At 39.7% G+C, this 19,014-nt stretch overlaps 1 protein-coding gene across 2 annotated transcripts in view; it reads left to right on the top strand.

Moving 5' to 3' along the window:
• Positions 1–19,014, top strand: part of lrba (LPS-responsive vesicle trafficking, beach and anchor containing) — a 991,104-nt gene that overhangs the window by 168,131 nt on the left and 803,959 nt on the right. For both annotated transcript variants that reach the window (XM_086011652.1, XM_086011642.1), the window contains exons 22-26: positions 1,799–2,839; positions 6,885–7,066; positions 7,348–7,501; positions 9,752–9,932; positions 18,097–18,224. In XM_086011652.1, the coding sequence (XP_085867778.1) occupies positions 1,799–2,839; positions 6,885–7,066; positions 7,348–7,501; positions 9,752–9,932; positions 18,097–18,224 (1,686 nt within the window). The remainder of the gene's footprint in view (positions 1–1,798; positions 2,840–6,884; positions 7,067–7,347; positions 7,502–9,751; positions 9,933–18,096; positions 18,225–19,014) is intronic.

Below are 19,014 nucleotides of genomic sequence, written 5' to 3'. Positions count from 1 at the left end.
GGTAAGGGCATCAAGGGATATGGATCAAGGCGGGTAAATGGAGTTGAAGTACAGATCAATCATGATCTAATGGAATGGTGGAACAGTCTCGAAGGGCTGAATGGCCTCAGATTTCAGCATCAGTGTTCCCACCACCTTGAACTGCAACTTTACATCAGCTAGGCTGATGGTACTATAATTTATATAATTTCAGATGATTTCTCCAGAATTTAACTATGTAGAAATCTGATTACCATAAGATAGCGTCACTCAGTTGAATGTTTGTTTACCTGAGTTATCTCGGGACTAAATAGTACGCTGTATTAGGAAACTGCAGGTAGTAAGCTACAACTACAGGACTCTTTCTGCCTCATCACTGTAAAATGCTTAGTTTTCATGAAAACACCGTGATCAAATTTGGGCAGTGCACACAAGTATGTACTATAGCCTGATATATCAGACTATAGGATCAGTGCTTGGGCCTCAGGTATTCACAATCTATATCAATGATTTGGATGAGGGGACCAAAAGTAATATATCCAAGTTTGATGATACAAAGCTGGGTGGGAATATAAATTGTGAAGAGGTTGCAGAGAGGCTTCAAGGGGATATAGACAAGCTAAGTGAGTGGGCAAGAGCATGGTAAACGGAATATAATGTGGAGAAATGTGAAGTTATCCATTTTAGTAGGAAAAATATAAGCAGAGTATTTTTAAATGGTGAGAGAATGGGAAATATGTTTAGAGGGACCTGGGTGTCCTTGTACATGAATCACTGAAAGTTAACATGCAGGTACAGCAAGCAATTAGGAAAGCAAATGGTATGTTGGCCTTTATTACGAGAAGATTTGAGTATAAGAGTAAACATGTCTTACTGCAATTATGTAGGGCCCTGGTGAGACCACACCTGGAGTATTGTGTACAGTTTTGGCCTCCTTACCTAAGGGAGGATATACAGGAAACTTTTTTTAGTGCCGGTTTATCAAAAAGTCCGGATTAGAGAGGTATAGTAAAAGGTACGAGAGCCCCGTACACAGCAACAGATCCAAGCTTCCCTGTTGCTTAGCAACAGGTGCAGGAACCCCGGCCACAAGTCCCAGGCGTCCCTGTTGCTTAGCAACAGGTGCAGGAACCCCGGTTACACAGCCACAGATCCAGGAACGGCCACTAATATGAAGTCAAACTTACCTGAACCTACTCCTGAATTTTGCCGGTTAAGAGATTTCCGGTTATTTAAGTGCCGGTAAATCGAGAGTTTCCTGTACTTGCCATAGAGGGAGTGCAACGAAGGTTCACCAAACTGGTTCCTGGGATGGGGGGATTGTCCTATGAGGAGAGATTGAGTAGACTAGGCCTATATTCTCTGGAGTTCAGAAGAATGAGAGGTGATCTCATTGGAAATATACAAAATTCTTACAGGGCTTGACCGGGTAGATGCAGGGAGGATGTTTCCCCTGGCTGGGGAGCCTAGAACCAGGGGTCACAGTCTCAGAATAAGGGGTCGGCCATTTAGGATTGAGATTAAGAGAAATTTCTTCACTCAGAGGGTGGTGAATCTCTGAAATTCTCTACCCCAGAGGGCTGTGGAGGCTCAGTCGTTGAGTATATTCAAGACAGAGATCGCTAGATTTTTGGATATTAAGGGAATTAAGGGGTATGGGGGTAGTGCAGGAAAGTGGAGTTGAGGTAGAAGATCAGCCATGATCTTGAATGGCGGAGCAGGCTCGAGGGGCCAAATGGCCTACTCCTCCTATTTCTTATGACTATCATCAATTGTATTAGTTTCTTACTTTTTTGTTCTCATCTGCTTATTTTTTCAGGTCACTTATGAAATACACAAGGAGAGCATGGCCAGAATGTTTGAAGAGTACCAAAGACAAGATGAAAATACAAGGCAAGCTTCGACAATTCGAACCATCTCGGAGGTTAGCCGCGCACAAGAATCTACAGTTGAGAAAGATATTTATGAGGTTAAGCAAGTAACTCGATCTGAAAATGTTGACAAGCATTTAGAAAAACCAGAAGTTTCCCAGCTTGAACAACAATCTGAAGGTAACCAGGAAACCAACACTGCAAACACAGAAACGCAGACAGACAAAACAAAAGAAGCAACTGTATCATCTAATGGTACTGCAGTAGAAAAGGCAGCAGCAGAAGTAGATCGGCTATCAAATAAGCAGCCAGATTCTTCGGAAAGTTCCAAAGTGGAAAAATCTGAAGCAACTGAAGTGTGCGTGGAGGATATGGAGTGTTCAGCTGTATCTTCAACTGGACATTCAGCTAGTTCGATGCAGCCTTCCTTGGAGCAAATTACTTCAGTTCCCTCTGAGTCAATTGATGAGAAAATAGCAATAGAAAATAGCAATGAACAAAAACGCAATGTTGCATTCGGACCATGTGATCCAAAGGTTGATAAGGTAGAATATTCAAGCAATCGGCAGCACGAGAACAGTTTCAATAGCAGTCAAGAGAACAGTGCCCCAAAGCGTCAGGCCATTTCTCAAGAACCGGATGATAGTACTTCGACTTCTGTATCCAAAGACACTGCAAGCTGTTCGGAAGCAATTTCAAATCATTCCACATCTGTACCAGAGGAAGAGGTGATCAAAGTAAGACAGATGGCAAAATTGACTACTGAACCCAGAAAGCAGCTGGACAGCCACCCTACTGAAACTGGCACTCATAGCAGTAATAACCTGGACAAAGATATTGGGGTAACTGCCACACAGACTAGAGAGTTGAGAGTCCCATCTGCTAAAGAAATTGCTAGACTGGATGTGTCTAGTGTTGCATCTGATACTGAGAGGTTGGAACTTAGAGCAAGTATAAGTCAAGAGTCTACAACAAAGCCTCCCATTCAGGTAATAAACTTTATTGTAATTGAAAATTAAAAGGACAACTTCACCTTCCTTATCGTGGAGAAAGCAGAATGGCTATAATGACTTTTTCTCCATTTTATTGGGGGTTGGAGGCACTGGCAAAGGGAATAAAATTAGTGATTCTGTCTATGCTAAAATAATGACAATTTCGCCTTCAAATGTTTAGTAACTTTGAGAGCTTTTGCTATGCTGATAGATTTAGATAAGGAAAGATGGGAGGAGGCTCGTGTGGAGCATAAACGCCAGCATGGACTGGTTGGGCCGAATGGCCTGTTTCTGTGCCGTATATCCTACGCAATCCTATAAGAAAATGCTGGAAGCACTCAGCAGGTCAGGAAGCATCTGTGGAGAGAGAAACAGAGCTAACATTTCAGATCAATGACCTTTAATCAGAATTTTGCTTTTGTGTTATTTGGAGCGGTTATTTGTTACTGTTTTGTGCATACTTCAGCTAAGCTGCTGGAAGACAATCCTGTATTCCCCTTATTTTAAGCAGGGTACATGCAACTTCCATGTTTTGCTTCCAAGGTGTTTTGTATTTTTTTTGGAATAAGCTAATTGAGGCTTTTCAGTTAATCTAGTCTATAATTGAAATGAAGTTGTCCTTCATGGAATGTTATGTTTTGCCAACTGATACTGTAGCTTTTCCTTAAGTAAAATGCTTTTAAGAGAATTGATGTGTCATGTTTTCAGTCTAATGGTCTCGCTAAGGGCACCATTAATAGACAAAATTAAATATTCATAATCTGTTTTTAAAATTTATTGTAAGGTTATAAATTGGAGCACATGGAAATTAAATTGCACTACATGACAGTGTCTTGAATTCAAGCTGCAGATAATTTAATGAAAATGATTAAGTAAAAATACAGATGATATGTCCTTTAGCTGTGTTTGTTTTAACAGGCCAAGAGGTTACAGTGTCATGTTTGAAGCAAGTAAAAATGAGTTACTCATGACAGTGTTAACAATTAATTTCAATGGACTGGGGTGTTACCCATTGATTTTGATTTTCCAAATGAATCTACCCACTTTTCCCTCTTTGCTTCTTCCTCTCTTCCCTTCCCCTTTGTTACAGCCTTTGTGTGGTATGTTACAACTCTAGCTCCAGGTGGGAAAAGAGCAGAGTGGGATTCAAGCATATGTCTATCCCTATTAGATGTTAGCCTGCTAATTCTTTTTGTCAATTTTGTTACAGCTCTCAGGAAGTTTTATGCAGTAGACTTTTTTTTTGAATATCATTGGATTGTATTACAAGTTTGAATCACTCCATTCCCAACAGCTCTGTTTCACTGTATGAATACATTTTGCACAAAATTCTGTAATGTGCTTAAAATCATCAAAGGCTTGGTACTGGTAGTTGTCATTTGAACTTCACTAAACTGTAACTGAGTAGTATAATAAAAACAAATGTTGAAAATACTCAGCAGGCCAGGCAGCATCTATGAAGAGACAAAGAGAGTTAAAGTTTCAGGTTGATGACCTTTCGTCAGAACTGGAAGAAGTTAGAGATGTAAGAATTTTTAAGGAAGTAGAGGCGGAGGAAGAGAGGAAAGAACAAAAGTGAAGGTTTGTGATGGGGTGGAAGGCAGGAGAGATTAAATGACAAAGGGGTGATGCTGCAAGGCAAAAGAGAGTGGTAATAGGACAAGTAAAGAAACAAAAGATGGGTCGAGAGGAGGTGAAAATGGCAACAGCAGAACCATTGCTAGTACCTGCTGTCCGAAAAAATAGGAACAATGGTTGTGATCTGAAGTTACTGAAATCATTATTGAGTCTGGAAGGTTCTAAAGTGCCTAAATGAAAGTTGAGGTGCTGTTCCAATGAAGCTCAACCAAAGCTCGAGCAATCATGTAGGAGGCCAAGGACACGGTGGCATAGTGGTTAGCACTGTTACCTCACAGCACCAGGGACCTGGGTTCGAATCCGGCCTCGGGCGACTGTCTGTGTGGAGTTTGCACATTCTCCCCGTGTTTGCGTGGGTTTCCTCCGGGTGCTCCGGTTTCCTCCCACAGTCCAAAGATGTGCGGGTTAGGTTGATTGGCTATGATAAATTGACCCTTAGTGTTAGGGGGATTAAATATGTGGGGTTACGGGGATAGGGTGGGATATGTGTTGGTGTAGGGGTTACGGGGATCGGGTGGGATATGTGTCGGTGCAGGCTCGATGGGCCGAAATGGCCTCTATCTGCATTGTGGGGTTTCTGTGATTAGTGGGACAGAGGATTAAAATGGCAAGCGACCAGGGGACTGAATGGTGGTGTTTAGCAAGGTGATCACCCAATCTGCATTTGGTCTCCCAATGTAGAGGAGATTGCATAGTGAGCAGCAAATACCGTATACTAAATTGCAAGAAGGACAAGTAAATCACTGCTTTACTGGAAGGAGTGTTTGGGGCCCTGAACTGTGGGAAGGGAGGAGGTGGAAGGGCAGATGTTGCATCTCCTGTGCTTGCACAGGAAGGTGCCGTGATGGCAGCAGTGCAGGAAATGGGATGGACATGGTTGAGAGCCCTGTCAACCACAGTGGAGGGGAATTCTCGGTTAAGGAAAAAGGAAGACCTATTGGAAGTACTGGTGTGGAAGGTGGCATCATCAGATCAGATGAGATGGAGAAATTGAGAATGGAATAGAGTCCTTCCAGGAAGGGAGGAAGTGTAATCAAGGTAGCTGTGGGAATTGTGGGCTTATAGTAGATATTGGTTGACAGCCTATCTTCAGAAATGGAGGTAGGGAAGAGTTGTAGATAAACCATGTTAAGGTGAGGGAGGTGTAGACATTTGAAGCAAATGAATTTGATGAAATTGTTCAGTTCGGGGCAAAAGCAGCAAGTGGCACTGATGCAGTCATCAATGTACTGGAAATAGAGGGTAGACAGACATGGTCGAGGAATCCTGTCAACCACGGTGGAGGGGTAATCCTCGGCTGGGAAAAAAGGAAGACTTAGCGGAAGCACTAGTGTGGAAGGTGGCATCGTCAGAACAGATGCAACTGAGAAACTGGGAGAATGGGATAGAGTCCTTTCAGGAAACGGGGCGGAAGGAAGTGTAATCAAGTTAGCTGTGGGAGTCGGTGGGTTTATTGTAGACACTGGTTGACAGCCTATCCTCAGAAATGGAGTTAGAGAAGTCGAGGACGGGAATATTTGGAGATGGACCATGTGAAGGCGAGGGAGGGGTAGAAATTTGCAGCAAAGTTGATAATTTTCCAGTTTGAGGCAAGAGCAGAAAGCACATAAGTTTGGTGGGGCAAGAAGAGGCTGAAACCATGGGTCGACCAGGGCAGTCCTGTTTGTGGATCTTATGAAGGAGATAGAAGCAGGCTGTGGGGGGTTGGGGGACCATCAGGTTGGACGCCGTGGGAGGGGTGGTGGGGAGGAAGATCTCCAGAGGACACAGTCAGTGACGATGTGGAAAACAATAGCTTGATGTTCGGTGGGGGAGCTGTGCTCCAGGGGGAGGTAAGAAGAGGTATCTGAGAGTTGGTGTTCAGCCTCCGCAAGGTAGAGGTCTGTTCGCCAAACAACAACAGCTCCGCCCTTGTCAGCAAGTTAATGACGAGTAGTAGTGGTTTGTGTCCAAAAAAAGGTGCAATATTTTGAAAATGAGTAACTATTATTTATAAGAGAATTCCTAACGGTGAGATTGGCCTTAATTACATTGTTGATTTTCAGCTCTTTGGAGGCAGTTGTTCCTGCAGATTTTATATTTTGGAAGTACTGTATCTTGAAGTCATGACTATCCAGGATAGTGATGAGGTTGTACAATTCTAAACCCACTGAATTGTTTAAAATATTTTTCATTTTGACATTAGTATTTTCTGCAGTTTTGATTTTGAAAATACAACCTTGACTGATAAAATGTCTTTTCACCAGTTTCTATAAAAATACTTGCACATATCACCTCAATACTTAGATACCTGAAAGCTCAAATGCTTTGCTTTCTATTTTTCCCCACTTAACAAAAATCATTAAAATGCTGCCATGCACCGTTTCACTCAGATTTCATACTGTTTGCTCTGCTCTTTGTCCAGATATCACAAGCGGAACTTGTAAGTCAGCAAGGTCTTGTATCTGATGGACAGAGAAGGGGGTCGAATCCTTCAGCACGAAGTACCATGTTTCGTATTCCAGAATTTAAATGGTCACCCATGCACCAACGCTTGCTCAATGATTTGCTGTTCTCCATAGAGACAGATGTGCAGATGTGGAGGAGGTTAGTTATGTATGTTTTCACTGTACCCTGATATGTTAAACCTCATACCACTTAGCATTGTTGAGTTTCTTTGGGTTACATTTGATTGTATATTGCTTGAATATTTAATATTTTCCCCTCTAATTCCTGTAACAATCCTGTATTTGGTTAACTTTCTTACAGGTTTCAGTTTCATAAATTGTCAGCTATGTGCAAAAGATATGAGTGAATTTTGAAAAATTACCGAATGCTTTTCTCTTTCTCTCTCCTCCCCCCCCCCCCCCCCCCCCCCCCTTGAGCAGCCACAACACAAAGACAGTGATGGATTTTGTTAACAGCAGTGAAAACATCATCTTTGTCCACAACACCATTCACCTTGTCTCTCAGGTGGTAGATAACATCATAATGGCCTGTGGTGGGATCCTCCCACTTCTGTCTGCAGCTACATCTACCACAGTAAGTATGAAATAATGGGTCATTTGTATTTTGTTGAAAAATGAATTTTTCTTGTGCTTATTAAGATGAAGAATGGAACCATGTTTTTCTTTTTTTGTATTTAGTGAGCTACCTAAGCATGGTCAAATATGACTGATCCAACTGAGATTAGTACCAAGGAATTCTTTTTAAACAATTCATATCTAAACTTGCGTAGATCAGTTACAAAACATAAGGGGAAAAAGTATATAAAAATATATACTTATTCCATGTATACATACTTATATTCCACTTTAAAAAGGCACAGCCATATGAAAGTATATTCTTATAACTTTTTCTGTTTTTAAATTTTTTTTAAGCAGCAATTGATTTTGGTGCTTTTTTTCCTTTGTTATTTTGCCTGTATGTGCACACTTTGCATCTAAAATTTTTGGGAATAAACGTCAACAGCTTTTTCTAAATCAGTGATCAGAAAAATCCCAAATTAAAACAGTCACTCTTTAGAATGATTTGATGTGTTTGAATGTTTGAGGTAAGATGCATATTGTAATAAAACCTTGCTCATTATTGCCACCAAGAACTTGTGCTGCAGTGATGACGTATTCTTGTCGACATCAAATAGTGTATTTCTGGGACAGACTGGGAAATTTCAGTTGATTTACTTCTGCACAATACTAAACTACTCATTGGTTACTCTGGATTGTAGACCTCTACCTCAGGGTGGAATGGAATTAACGCTGGAACAGGTTTAATTTTTCATTCATCACCAGACGTTGGAATAAATAGGCATTGGTAATTGTGAGCACCACCCCTGAATGAATTATCTAATTAATGTTTGGGGATGCTTGTGAGAAATGTATCCCAGCTAAAATAAATTCTAATGGGTGTTTGTGATAGTATTTATTGATATTTGACTTGCATTTTCCTTAAACTTATGAAAATTCTGAAAAGAATTTGTATATAAAGATCTCCTGGGATACTTACAAATATGTCAGTAATGATTTAACCCCATAATTCTGTTGACAGCATTGTTGTGACATATGATGTAATTTATACTCCTTTATAAATTACATCATTGTAATCACTTCCAAGAATCTATTATTCTCCAATTTGAATTATGTTCAAACTGCTGAGAAAATTAAATCCACAGCTAAAGTATGATAGTGCATTCATTTGGGACAATATGGTGGCTTTATGCACTCAATACTTGAGTGGCATCGGAAGAGCTCTATTCAGTATAACGTCCTGTATTACCCACCTACTATTTCTCCTTCTCATGCTAGCAATGTATATAAAGAAAGAAAATCAAGGAGAATTCTTTGAAGATCAATTTCTCCTGATCTCCATTCTTGCATCCACCGCACATTGGTAGATGCAGGTCCACTCTATCTTTTTGCCAGGAAAATATCACAAAGGCAACTTCCTTTTAAGATATTTTGATGTATTAATGTTACGACATTGGGATCATTGCCCATGCAATCCTTTCTACTGTTGCACTGCACTTAAGGTGAGCCATGCCCATAAAAGGTCAATTTGTTTTTCTTTGTGCATAAAGTATTCTGTCTCCATGCCTCAAATGCCCGTTCTGTTGTTTTTTTTCAGTAGCATTAAAATCTTGGCTCAATCAGTTCTGTGCAGACTTGGTAACGCATAAATATTTTGCCTTTTTCATTGCACTTTTGTTCTGTTCCGGATTCAAACACTATTCCAAGTACAGTCATGCCTCTTGTTGTTGTTGAACACCATGACTATTGTCATCTGTATTTCTGAAACATGACATCTCAGCAGATCAAATTTCTCTCCAATTTTAGCTCCAGTGCAAGAGTCTCGATTCTCTTTTTCATAATTGAACTACTGGGTCAGTCTTCTAGTGTATGGCGAGTGCTGAGAATGAAGAATTAGTCTTGTATAATTGTCTCAGTTAAAAATATAGGTATCATCCACATACTTCCACCCTGCCTTTTCCCCAGCTCATTGCTTGGGAGGGTATATGCTTTGCCTACCTCCTTCTTTCTCCAAGTAGACAGGCCAAAAATAATTGCAGCTTTAACATTAGAACACACCTATTATACTGTGGAAGTGTGAAAAATTATGTACAGTGTACCATTACTGATGTTCTAAATGGAGATTATCATTTTTGACTGCTTGTATAGAATTGTACCAGCTTGGTGTGTGGATGAAGCTTTTGTTTGAATAATGATGTCCAATGAAGAATGTAATGAATCTGTCTTTAATTCATTATCATTTGTAATGACTTAAAATCTTTCACAGCATGAATTGGAGAACATTGAACCAACTCAAGGTCTGTCATTCGAAGCCTCTGTGACCTTTCTTCAGAGGCTTATAGGTCTTGTTGATGTGCTGATTTTTGCCAGCTCGCTTAGCTTCACTGAAATAGAGGCCGAAAAGAACATGTCCTCTGGAGGAATATTAAGACAGTGTCTCCGTCTAGGTGAGTATACTATGCAGAACGATCTGATGCTCTGTGCTTCAAACATAACACTTTATAATCATCCTGTTACAAAAGGCCAGTTTGCATTTAGTTTTCAGTGCATAGCATGGCTTTTTCATAAGACAAATTAAATGACAGATTAGCTGTAAATTAGATGATTTTTTTTTGCAATGAATTTTGTAAAGTTTTCAAAAGGTGCATGTTTTCTACCTAACTTCTGAAAAACTTAATTCAAAATTTAAGTTTTTTCAAAAATTAGAAAGGAAATATGTGCAGTTCGGAAGATTTCCAAAAGTTACTACAAAAAGGGTTAAAGTAATCTGGACATGTCGAACACAATCTGTCACTTAAATTGTCTCGGAAATTGGTGCACAAAACAAAAATGGAAGTACTAATTGATTCTTTTTAAGATTTGCAAAATATTACGACTGTAGGAATATTGAGCTCCAGCTGGGTTTTCATGTGGTACAGAAATCCAGACTTCCATTTTTTTTTGCAATTTTTATTTTTTATTGAGTTGCAGAAACTCTGTTAATGGTTGTTAAGCCTTTGCACAGAATGGTGTTGACTTTGCGTTAATCAGTTTTGTTAACAGATTTAAATGACGCACAATATCATAGTTTTCCTTATATTTAGATAAATGCTGATTTTATTGGGATTGTTTACGACTGAGACAGAAAAACATATAGCTTGCTTTTAGCTTCTTTGTCGTACATTAATGTGTTATGGCTAAAAAAAAGTGAATTAAATGAATAGTCTGTGACATGTAGTTGAAAAAGTTGTATTGAACATTTTGGTCTCTGTTACTATGCTCTTGAATTTTATAAAATTTGTGGAATACTATAGTCAGGAGCTACAAGTGTTAGAAGGGTAAATTCACTGGTTCCTCGTTTAATGGAAGCGTGTTTCAGCGAATTGGAGCTAAAATGTTCTAGTATGATCTCCAACCCATGATTCCAGGATCAATGAATTTACTGTAAATTAAATGAAAGACCCAGTTGAAAGAGTTGGCCTTCTAATAGAACTAAAAGTAGGGGAACATCTAGGCAATAGTGACTCTAATATAATACGCTTTAACATAATAAGGGAGAAGGACATAAGCATGACAAAGACCAGTGTAATAGATTGGAGAGAAGCCGACTTTGTGGGGCTGAAAATGGAACTTCGGAAAATAAAAATGAAAAACAATATTGGCAAACAATGATGTAGAACAGCAATGGGAATCATTTTAAACGGTGTTCAACAGAATCCAGAAAAAAATATATTCTGCTGAAAAACAAGAACAAACTAAACACCAATGGGACACCATGGCTGAATAAAGACATAAGGGAAAAATTGAGGGTAAGAAAAGAGGCATATACTAAGCATATGGACAGCAGGAGAGAGGATGACGAGGGAGAATACACAGATAAGGAGAGAAGCTCTCTGCCGGTCCCACGCAGCCCGGGACCGGATTTTCTAATGTTAAATTCCACGCATGCGGGAAACTGTGAACGGGCCGCACACCCAAATAGAATAACGGAAAACATTGGACAGAAGTCAAAAAAACAATTAGGAGGGCAAAGAGGGACTATGAAATTAAATTATCAAGCAACATAAAACAAAATATTCTACAGGCACATAAATTAAAAAAAGGAAAGTCGGGATGGGAATTGGGCCACGAAGGAATCGATAGAATAAAATCACAGGCAGTGATCGCGAAATGGCAGAAATATGAAATAATGACTTTGCTTCAGTATTTACCAGGGAGACAGATCAGGTGGACATGGCATGGAAGATGAGATTAGAAATGATTATAACCACATTCAAAATAAAAAGAGGAGAAATATTAAATAAATGAATCAAACGCGAGGATAAAATCCCTGGTCCAGACGGATTGCATCAGTGCATTTTAAAAGAACCTAATGAAGAGATAGCAGAGGCACTATTATACATTTAATGGCCCAGATTTTGTGGTGGTAATTACAGAGAAACTGTCGGCGTTCGCCGTCATTACTCCTCTGAAAGCGACAGCAACTTCTGGAGTCAGCACATGCATAGATAAACGCGGAAATCCAGAAGTTGCTGCCAGTGATTCTACGCTTCTCCACAGGTAATGCTGTGGAACTCCCCGGAGCCAGCAATCAATTCAAATCACAGTGAAATGTAGTTCCTGACGAAAGCTTCTCCTATTACGCTGGAATATCGCTTTTAAAACCCCCCCCATAAAAGTTAAGCCTTGTTTAAAGAGGTGTAACTCGGTTTTTAACAGTGTATTGACTGCTGAACAACCATTCTGGCCCTAAAAACTAATTTTATATTTGTGGAAATGACTGTTAATTTTTTCCCCGGATTATCGTTTCTGAAAGCTTCCCCACTACCGAGGTTAAACTGACTGGTCTGTAGTCGCTGGGTTTATCCTTACACCCTTTGCCCCCTTATATTTCCTTTTTCACTTCCCCTCTGAACTTTATATATTCAGCCTGGTTCTCACTTGTATTCTCAACCTGACATTGGTCATACGCCCCCCTTTTTCTGCTTCATCTTCCCCTCTATCTCTTTCATCATCCAGGGAGCTCTGGCTTTGGTTGCCCTACTTTTCCCCCTCGTGGGAATGTACCTCAACTGTACCCTAACCATCTCCTCTCTAAAGGCAGCCCATTGTTCGATTTACAATTTTGCCTGCCATTCCAATTTACCCGGGCCAGATCCATTCACAACCCACTGAAATTGGCTGTCCTCCAATTAAGTATTTTTATTCTAGATTGCTCCCTGTCCTTTTCCATAGCTAATCTAAACTTTATGATACCGTGATCACTGTTCCCTAAATATTCCCCGACTGACACTTGCTCCACTTGACCCACCTCCTTCCCCAGAACCAGATCCAGCAATGCCTCCTTCCTTGGGCTGGAAATTTACAAGAAAGTTCTCCTGAACACATTTCAAAAATTCTTCCCCTTCTCTGCCCTTTACACTATTACTATCCCAGTCTGTCTTAGAATAATTGAAGTCCCCCATTATCACTACTGTATAGTTCTTGCACCTCTCTGTAATTTCCCTGCAAATTTGCTCCTCCAGATCCTTCCCACCAGTTGGTGGGCTGTAGAATACACCTAGTAGTGTAATGGAACCTCTCTTGTTTCTGAACTCTAACCAAATAGATTCTGTCCTTGACCCCTCCAGGGCATCCTCTCTCTCCAGCACTAATATTCTCAATCAATACTGCCACTCCACCTCCTTTCTTTCCTGAACATCTCCTATCTAGTAATATTTAGTACCCAATCCTATCCTTTTTTGAGCCAGGTCTCCGATTTCACCGCAACATCATATTCCCATGTGGCTTTTTGCACCTGCAGCTCACCAACCTTATTTTCCACACTTCGTGCATTTACACACATGCACTGTAAACCATCCTTAGACCTCCTTGTATTCTCAGTCTGACCCCATCTAACATTGTACTATTTCTTACTCTAGTGCTATCTGTCTCTCTCCCAATTCTTTGTGCACCTTGTTTCTCATTTCTAATGTTACATCCTGGTGTCCATCCCCCTGCCAAATTAGTTTAAACCTTCCCCAACAGCACTAGCAAATCCCCCCCACGAGGACTTTTCATCCTGGCTCTGTTGGCAGCATCCTCTTTAGTGAAGACAGATGCAAATACATATTTAGTACCTCAGCTATGCCGTCTGCCTCCATAAGATCTTTTTGGTCCCTAATTGGCCCACCCTTCCTTTGACTAAACTCTTACTATTTATATGTTTGTAAAAGACTTTTGGGATCCCTTTTATGTTACCTGCTAATCTATTCTCAGACTCTCTCTTTGCCCCTCTTATTCCCTTTTTCAGTTCTTCTGTGTACTTTTTGTATTCAGCTTGGTTCTCTACTGAATTATGAACTTGACATTTATCAGAAGCTTCCATTTTCTGGCAAGACTGCTACCAACTGAGCTAAACTGATAAATGAATATAATGAAAGAATAACAGCATAGTTACTTTCTGTATGTGATTATATACAACATTGAGTTTATGGTTAGAGAAGCGACTACATGCGCGAATGAGTGCTAATTGCAGTTACATTGTACACTAATTTTCAGAGTAGCTCGCTTTGAGCTATCACTTTATACTGAACCTGTTGCAATTTGGTTATTGGATATCCTGAGCTATATATTTCTCTGCTTGACCTTTTTTGTGATAAACTTTCTATGTACTTTATAAAATATGAACACATTTATTATGTAATCTACAACAGTAGTAATATGTAAATTTCATTGGAAAAACAGAAAGGGGAAATTTAGCAATCAGTAGAAAATTCTTCCTCCTTTGTTAGGTTTTTGGGCCATCTACCATTCTCTGCTTGTGTAGGCATATGAGCTGCTCTTTGCCTTCTGTCAATGCAGCTCTTTATATGAACCACATAGAAATGTGCCTGAATGATGCAGGCTATCGTTTCTGAAAAATATTCCCCACATAAGAACTAGGAGCAGGAGTAGGCCATAAGGCCTCTCGAGCCTCCTCTGCCACTCAATAAGATCATGGCTGATCTTCGACCTCCACTCCATTTTCCTGCCCTATCCCCATATCCCTTGATTCCTCTAGAGTCCAAAAATCTTTCTATCTAAGTTGAGAATATACTAAACGACTCAGCATCCACAACCCTTTAGGATAGAGAATTCCGAAGATTCACAGCCCTCAGTGAAGAAATTGCTCCTCATCTCTGTCTTAAAAGGCCTACCCCTTATCCTGGGGAAAATGCTGGACTTGCATCCCATGCCTCTCCGGTAATGCACAAAATTGGAAACTTGCCAAATGGAGGAACCACAGAGACAAACTTGTGTAGTACAACTCTGTAGCATAACATCTAAGAATACCAGTGCCCAATATGTTGCAATGCTTCCTTTTTACTATTTTTTTTAAAAGTAGAGGTGGTGAAAATTATGAAATGGGGCATTTTTTGTCTGCAATGTAGTTGAGTAAGGTAAAATTGAATATATTTTAACTTAAACATGGTCGACATCATTGCCATAGTTTGCTAAGGGTTAATTTCTGAATGGATTTAATTTAAGAATGGATTTTTCATTCAAAATTTGTGAAACTATCAGAGCTGACTAACATGGATGCTGTAACCATTGATGAGATGCCATTAAATGGACAGAAGGGTGGCTAAAAATTGTGGCTTTGTATCAGGTTATGGCGAGTCTTAAAATATTTGTGTCATTTTGATGATACCCTTTAATATATTAACGGAATACTACCCATGTTATATGGATGTAAATACAACAACTTGAAAATAACATTCTTCATTTTGCTGAGATGTAAAATACGATTCAATGGAAGTGTGTCAGTGTTCTATTTTCTTTTAATCCATTAAAAGAATGGAAAGGCAAAGGTTTTGCTGTGTTACTTAGTGCTTGAGTTTATTTAATACAATTAAAAATTTATAAGAGGTTCTACAGGGCTTGCGAGAAATCATATTTGTGTCAGTACTTTCGATGATGATTTCAAGTGTGTCTAAATTTGAATGGATATATGAATGTTCTAATGGAAATGCTGTTCTGGACTGACTCGGCTTATATTGGTTAGTCTGAATCTCTTACAGTTGACATCATTCATGTATATGATGTGTAAAACCATTGAGGCTTTACCTGTCATATTTTAAAAGGGTACTTGTTTGCTTATTAGCAGCAAAGGTCGAACCAGTAGGATATTGAATTCATGTATTCTAAATCTAAATAATTGTCAGGTTTAAATCCCCAAGAACAGTGCATAATGCTAGTGCTAAAAAGATCAGTTTAATAAAGCACTTGTTTTCAAATATTGTATGCATTGAATTGCATTGTGTTACACACCGCTATAACTTTAAGCATTTGGTTTTCCTTGATTCCCTTCCTGCATACAGGGCACCACTGCCTAGTGCATGCACAATCGGGAAGAAAATACAGGCAAATATATTTTGGGATGTTTCAGGTTAGAACCATATGGGTAGGAGTATCTTGTGTATTAGTTGCTAGGTATGTACGTGTTTTGTAATTCTGCCATTCTATGTGTTAACAATTTTTTTTAAATTGTCATTAATTTCATGTTTGTGGTGGTAGCTTGGAGTTTGGGAGTAGATAAGGGAGGGACAAAATTATGGGAATTAATATAAGGGCATGCATATATAGTTGAAAACAACTCAAAACGGTGAACCTCACCCATAAACAGTGAGTTGACATGTTGGCAAACTGTCTTGAATGTGATATCCTCTTCTTAGGCAGTCACTTGGAACCGAGGATGACTTGCTTCCACGCTAAAAATTAGTTCTCAGGTGACTGATGAGTCCAATGCGGGACCTACAGTATCTGTCGCTGTTGGGGTTGTCCATGAGGGTCCTGATGTTCCAGGTCCTGAACTTCATTTTAAAGGGTGGAAGATGCTGTGGTGCCCCCCCACCCTCCCAGTGCAGTGACTGTTCTTAAATGGAAAATTGAACTAAGGTGCTTTTTTTCTTATAACTACAATCCAAAGACTTTATTTAAACTAGCCGTTCTCCGTAAGTTCATTTTAACGTACTTGATAGGTCTCCCACACCAGTGCTGAGGTACTTCAGATCCAAGCACTCAGTTCTTCAAGCTCCCCATTCCTCCGACCAGTGGTCCAAGTAAAACGCAAACCTTTCATATGGAATTTTGAACCCAACCATTCCCTGGTGTAACAGTTATGCCAATGTGCTGTTATTAGACACCTTTTTAATATTTTTCGAGCACAATGTTAATAGACTGTCAGGTGAGAAATGTGAAAAGTATACAGTGATATGCATTTCAAAGTTCTGTATGTGATGGTTATAGGGAAGTGTGGTGCATAGAAATAGACTAAATGAAGGATAATCGCTAATGTATCAAGTTCTTTGTTGCTTTGTAGTAGGGCCCTTGAAAACCACAATCTGAAGTGTATAGGCAAGTTTGCATTCTTGCCTTGTTTATAGATTCTTTATCTTCCCTTTCTCATCCTTTCCCCCCACAAAGTCATCAGGGATCATTGTTTACTTTTTGAGCATGTTCTCTTTGAGCAAATGTTTCACATGCCTGTCTTATCTGTCCAAATTGATGATGAATGAACACCATTTGTCACATTTCTGAATTCATAAACCATTTTTCCATGGAAAAAATCTAGGTGTGAGTTACTTTAAAATATACTTTTTAATTAAATCTTGCTTTATAGGTATTAAATTTACAGGGCTGCCAATATGTATTTCAAACAGATGGTGTAATCAGGATCCTGGAGACGATGGAAGATGATTTGACATTCACTCTCATTGCTGCTGCAACACTCCAATTTATTTGTGCCATTCCCAAGTTAGTCTGGTGCACTCTGCACTTGAGAGGGGTTGTGGGAGAGAGTTAGTTTTTAGTAAAAGCTGACACTGGAATTGAGCTTTTAAAAAGAGCAACAGACAAAATATCAGGCAGCAAAAGGCGATGAAGTTCTGCCATGGGACTGTAGGACGGAATGCAGGATTCAGTCGTAGTCTCCTGTTTCAGGGATTGTGGTGTAGATGCTCTGGAGGTACCAAAAATACACGATTGAAACTCTGAAATTTCATTATTTCGGGAAGAATAAACAACATTAATCTCCAACTTTCCTCCACTTGCTTCATACCTCTTCCTCCTCCAAGTCTGTCATGCTTCACTTCAAGCCCCTTGTAATTTTCCAGATTGCCACCTAAGCATTTAATGCTTCTCATGCCACCAAGTGCTTCCCATTTCCCTCCAGCATGTCTGGGATGTGACTGTAGTATGGGAATTAAATTGGCTTCAGAATGTGCGGAAGGTTGGGAATGACCTCGCTCCAGGAAATTTGACTGACATGCTGCAAACGGGCAGCAGAGTGGCAGTGTGTAACAGACTTAATTGGGTGGCTGTCGAAATTGGCTAACTACGAGAATAAGGACTTATGGGTGTGGGGGGGACAGCAGAGAGACATGCTGCAGGTGAAAGGGAGACCGTTCATAAATCACCCATGGCCTTTACTAGGAGTACCACTGGACTTAAATAATCAGTACAATAGACTAATACAATAGTATAATTTATATCTGTTTTGGCTTGTGTAAGATTGATTTTCTTCAGATATGAGATTCATACGTAAAGAATGTCTTCTGCCAGTTTAGTTATCTAGATTCTGACTTTTATTTCCTCTCCCTCCAATGGCAGTGTGTGCTGTGGCAGTCAGAAACTGTTTGGAATGTCAGCAAGCATGCCGTGCAAAGGCTGGTGCTGATGGCATAAAGACTCGAAAGACAATGCAAAGCCTTCTTGGAAGTGGGAAGTTAACAGCCAAGGCAAGTGTGTGATTTGTATGGAGAACACTGACCCAGATAAATAGAAAGCTTTTGATCTGATTTGTAGATAACTATTGTGTTTAATGCATTTCTTAAATTAAAGTTTCACAACAGAGAATTTCAAATGTCAATGTATAAAAAAACGTCAACAGGCACAGCTTTTTTTCAAAAAGATTCAGAAAAATACAAACAGTAAAAACTGCATTTAGTGTATGCATATGCTCAATATCATTCCTAGATCCACGGAAGACTGTTGGGTTTCAGCCAATGCCATGCTCTAGGATGCTGCTGGGAGATGTGCACGAGGAATGGATTGAAAGAGTCTCCTGTTTCTTTAGGATTGGCCTGGCTAAGATCAGGACCTGGTTATTGGAGAAATATGGGGAAGAACTCTCATTCTAGCAAACTGTAGCAGCCTGTTTTTGCTCCATGGGAATGTGTGTGTTTTGGTTGCAGGGTTGGGTGGGGGGGAAGAGAGTAGAACAGATTGTCTGACTGAAGTAAAGTAATAGTTGTATTGGTCAGTTTCTGTAATGCCTATTTGTACTTTGTTACTAAATCAAAAACAATAATATGTACAGTCTCTAAATGTAGTGTAGTGAGTTTCAATAAGTGCACTTGCCATCCACATATGTAACAACATAAGAAATAGGAGCAGGAGTAGGCCTTCGGCCCCTCGAGCCTGCTCTGCCATTCAAGAAGATCATGGCTGATCTTCTACCTCCACTCCACTTTCCTGCACTATCCCCATATCCCTTGATTTCCTTAATATCCAAAAATCTATCGATCT

The sequence above is a fragment of the Somniosus microcephalus genome, chromosome 2 (assembly GCF_052327205.1).
Source record: "Somniosus microcephalus isolate GS21.2 chromosome 2, FLI_Smic_1.0, whole genome shotgun sequence".
Lineage (NCBI taxonomy): Eukaryota > Metazoa > Chordata > Chondrichthyes > Squaliformes > Somniosidae > Somniosus > Somniosus microcephalus.
This window is presented reverse-complemented; position numbering and strand designations above follow the sequence as displayed.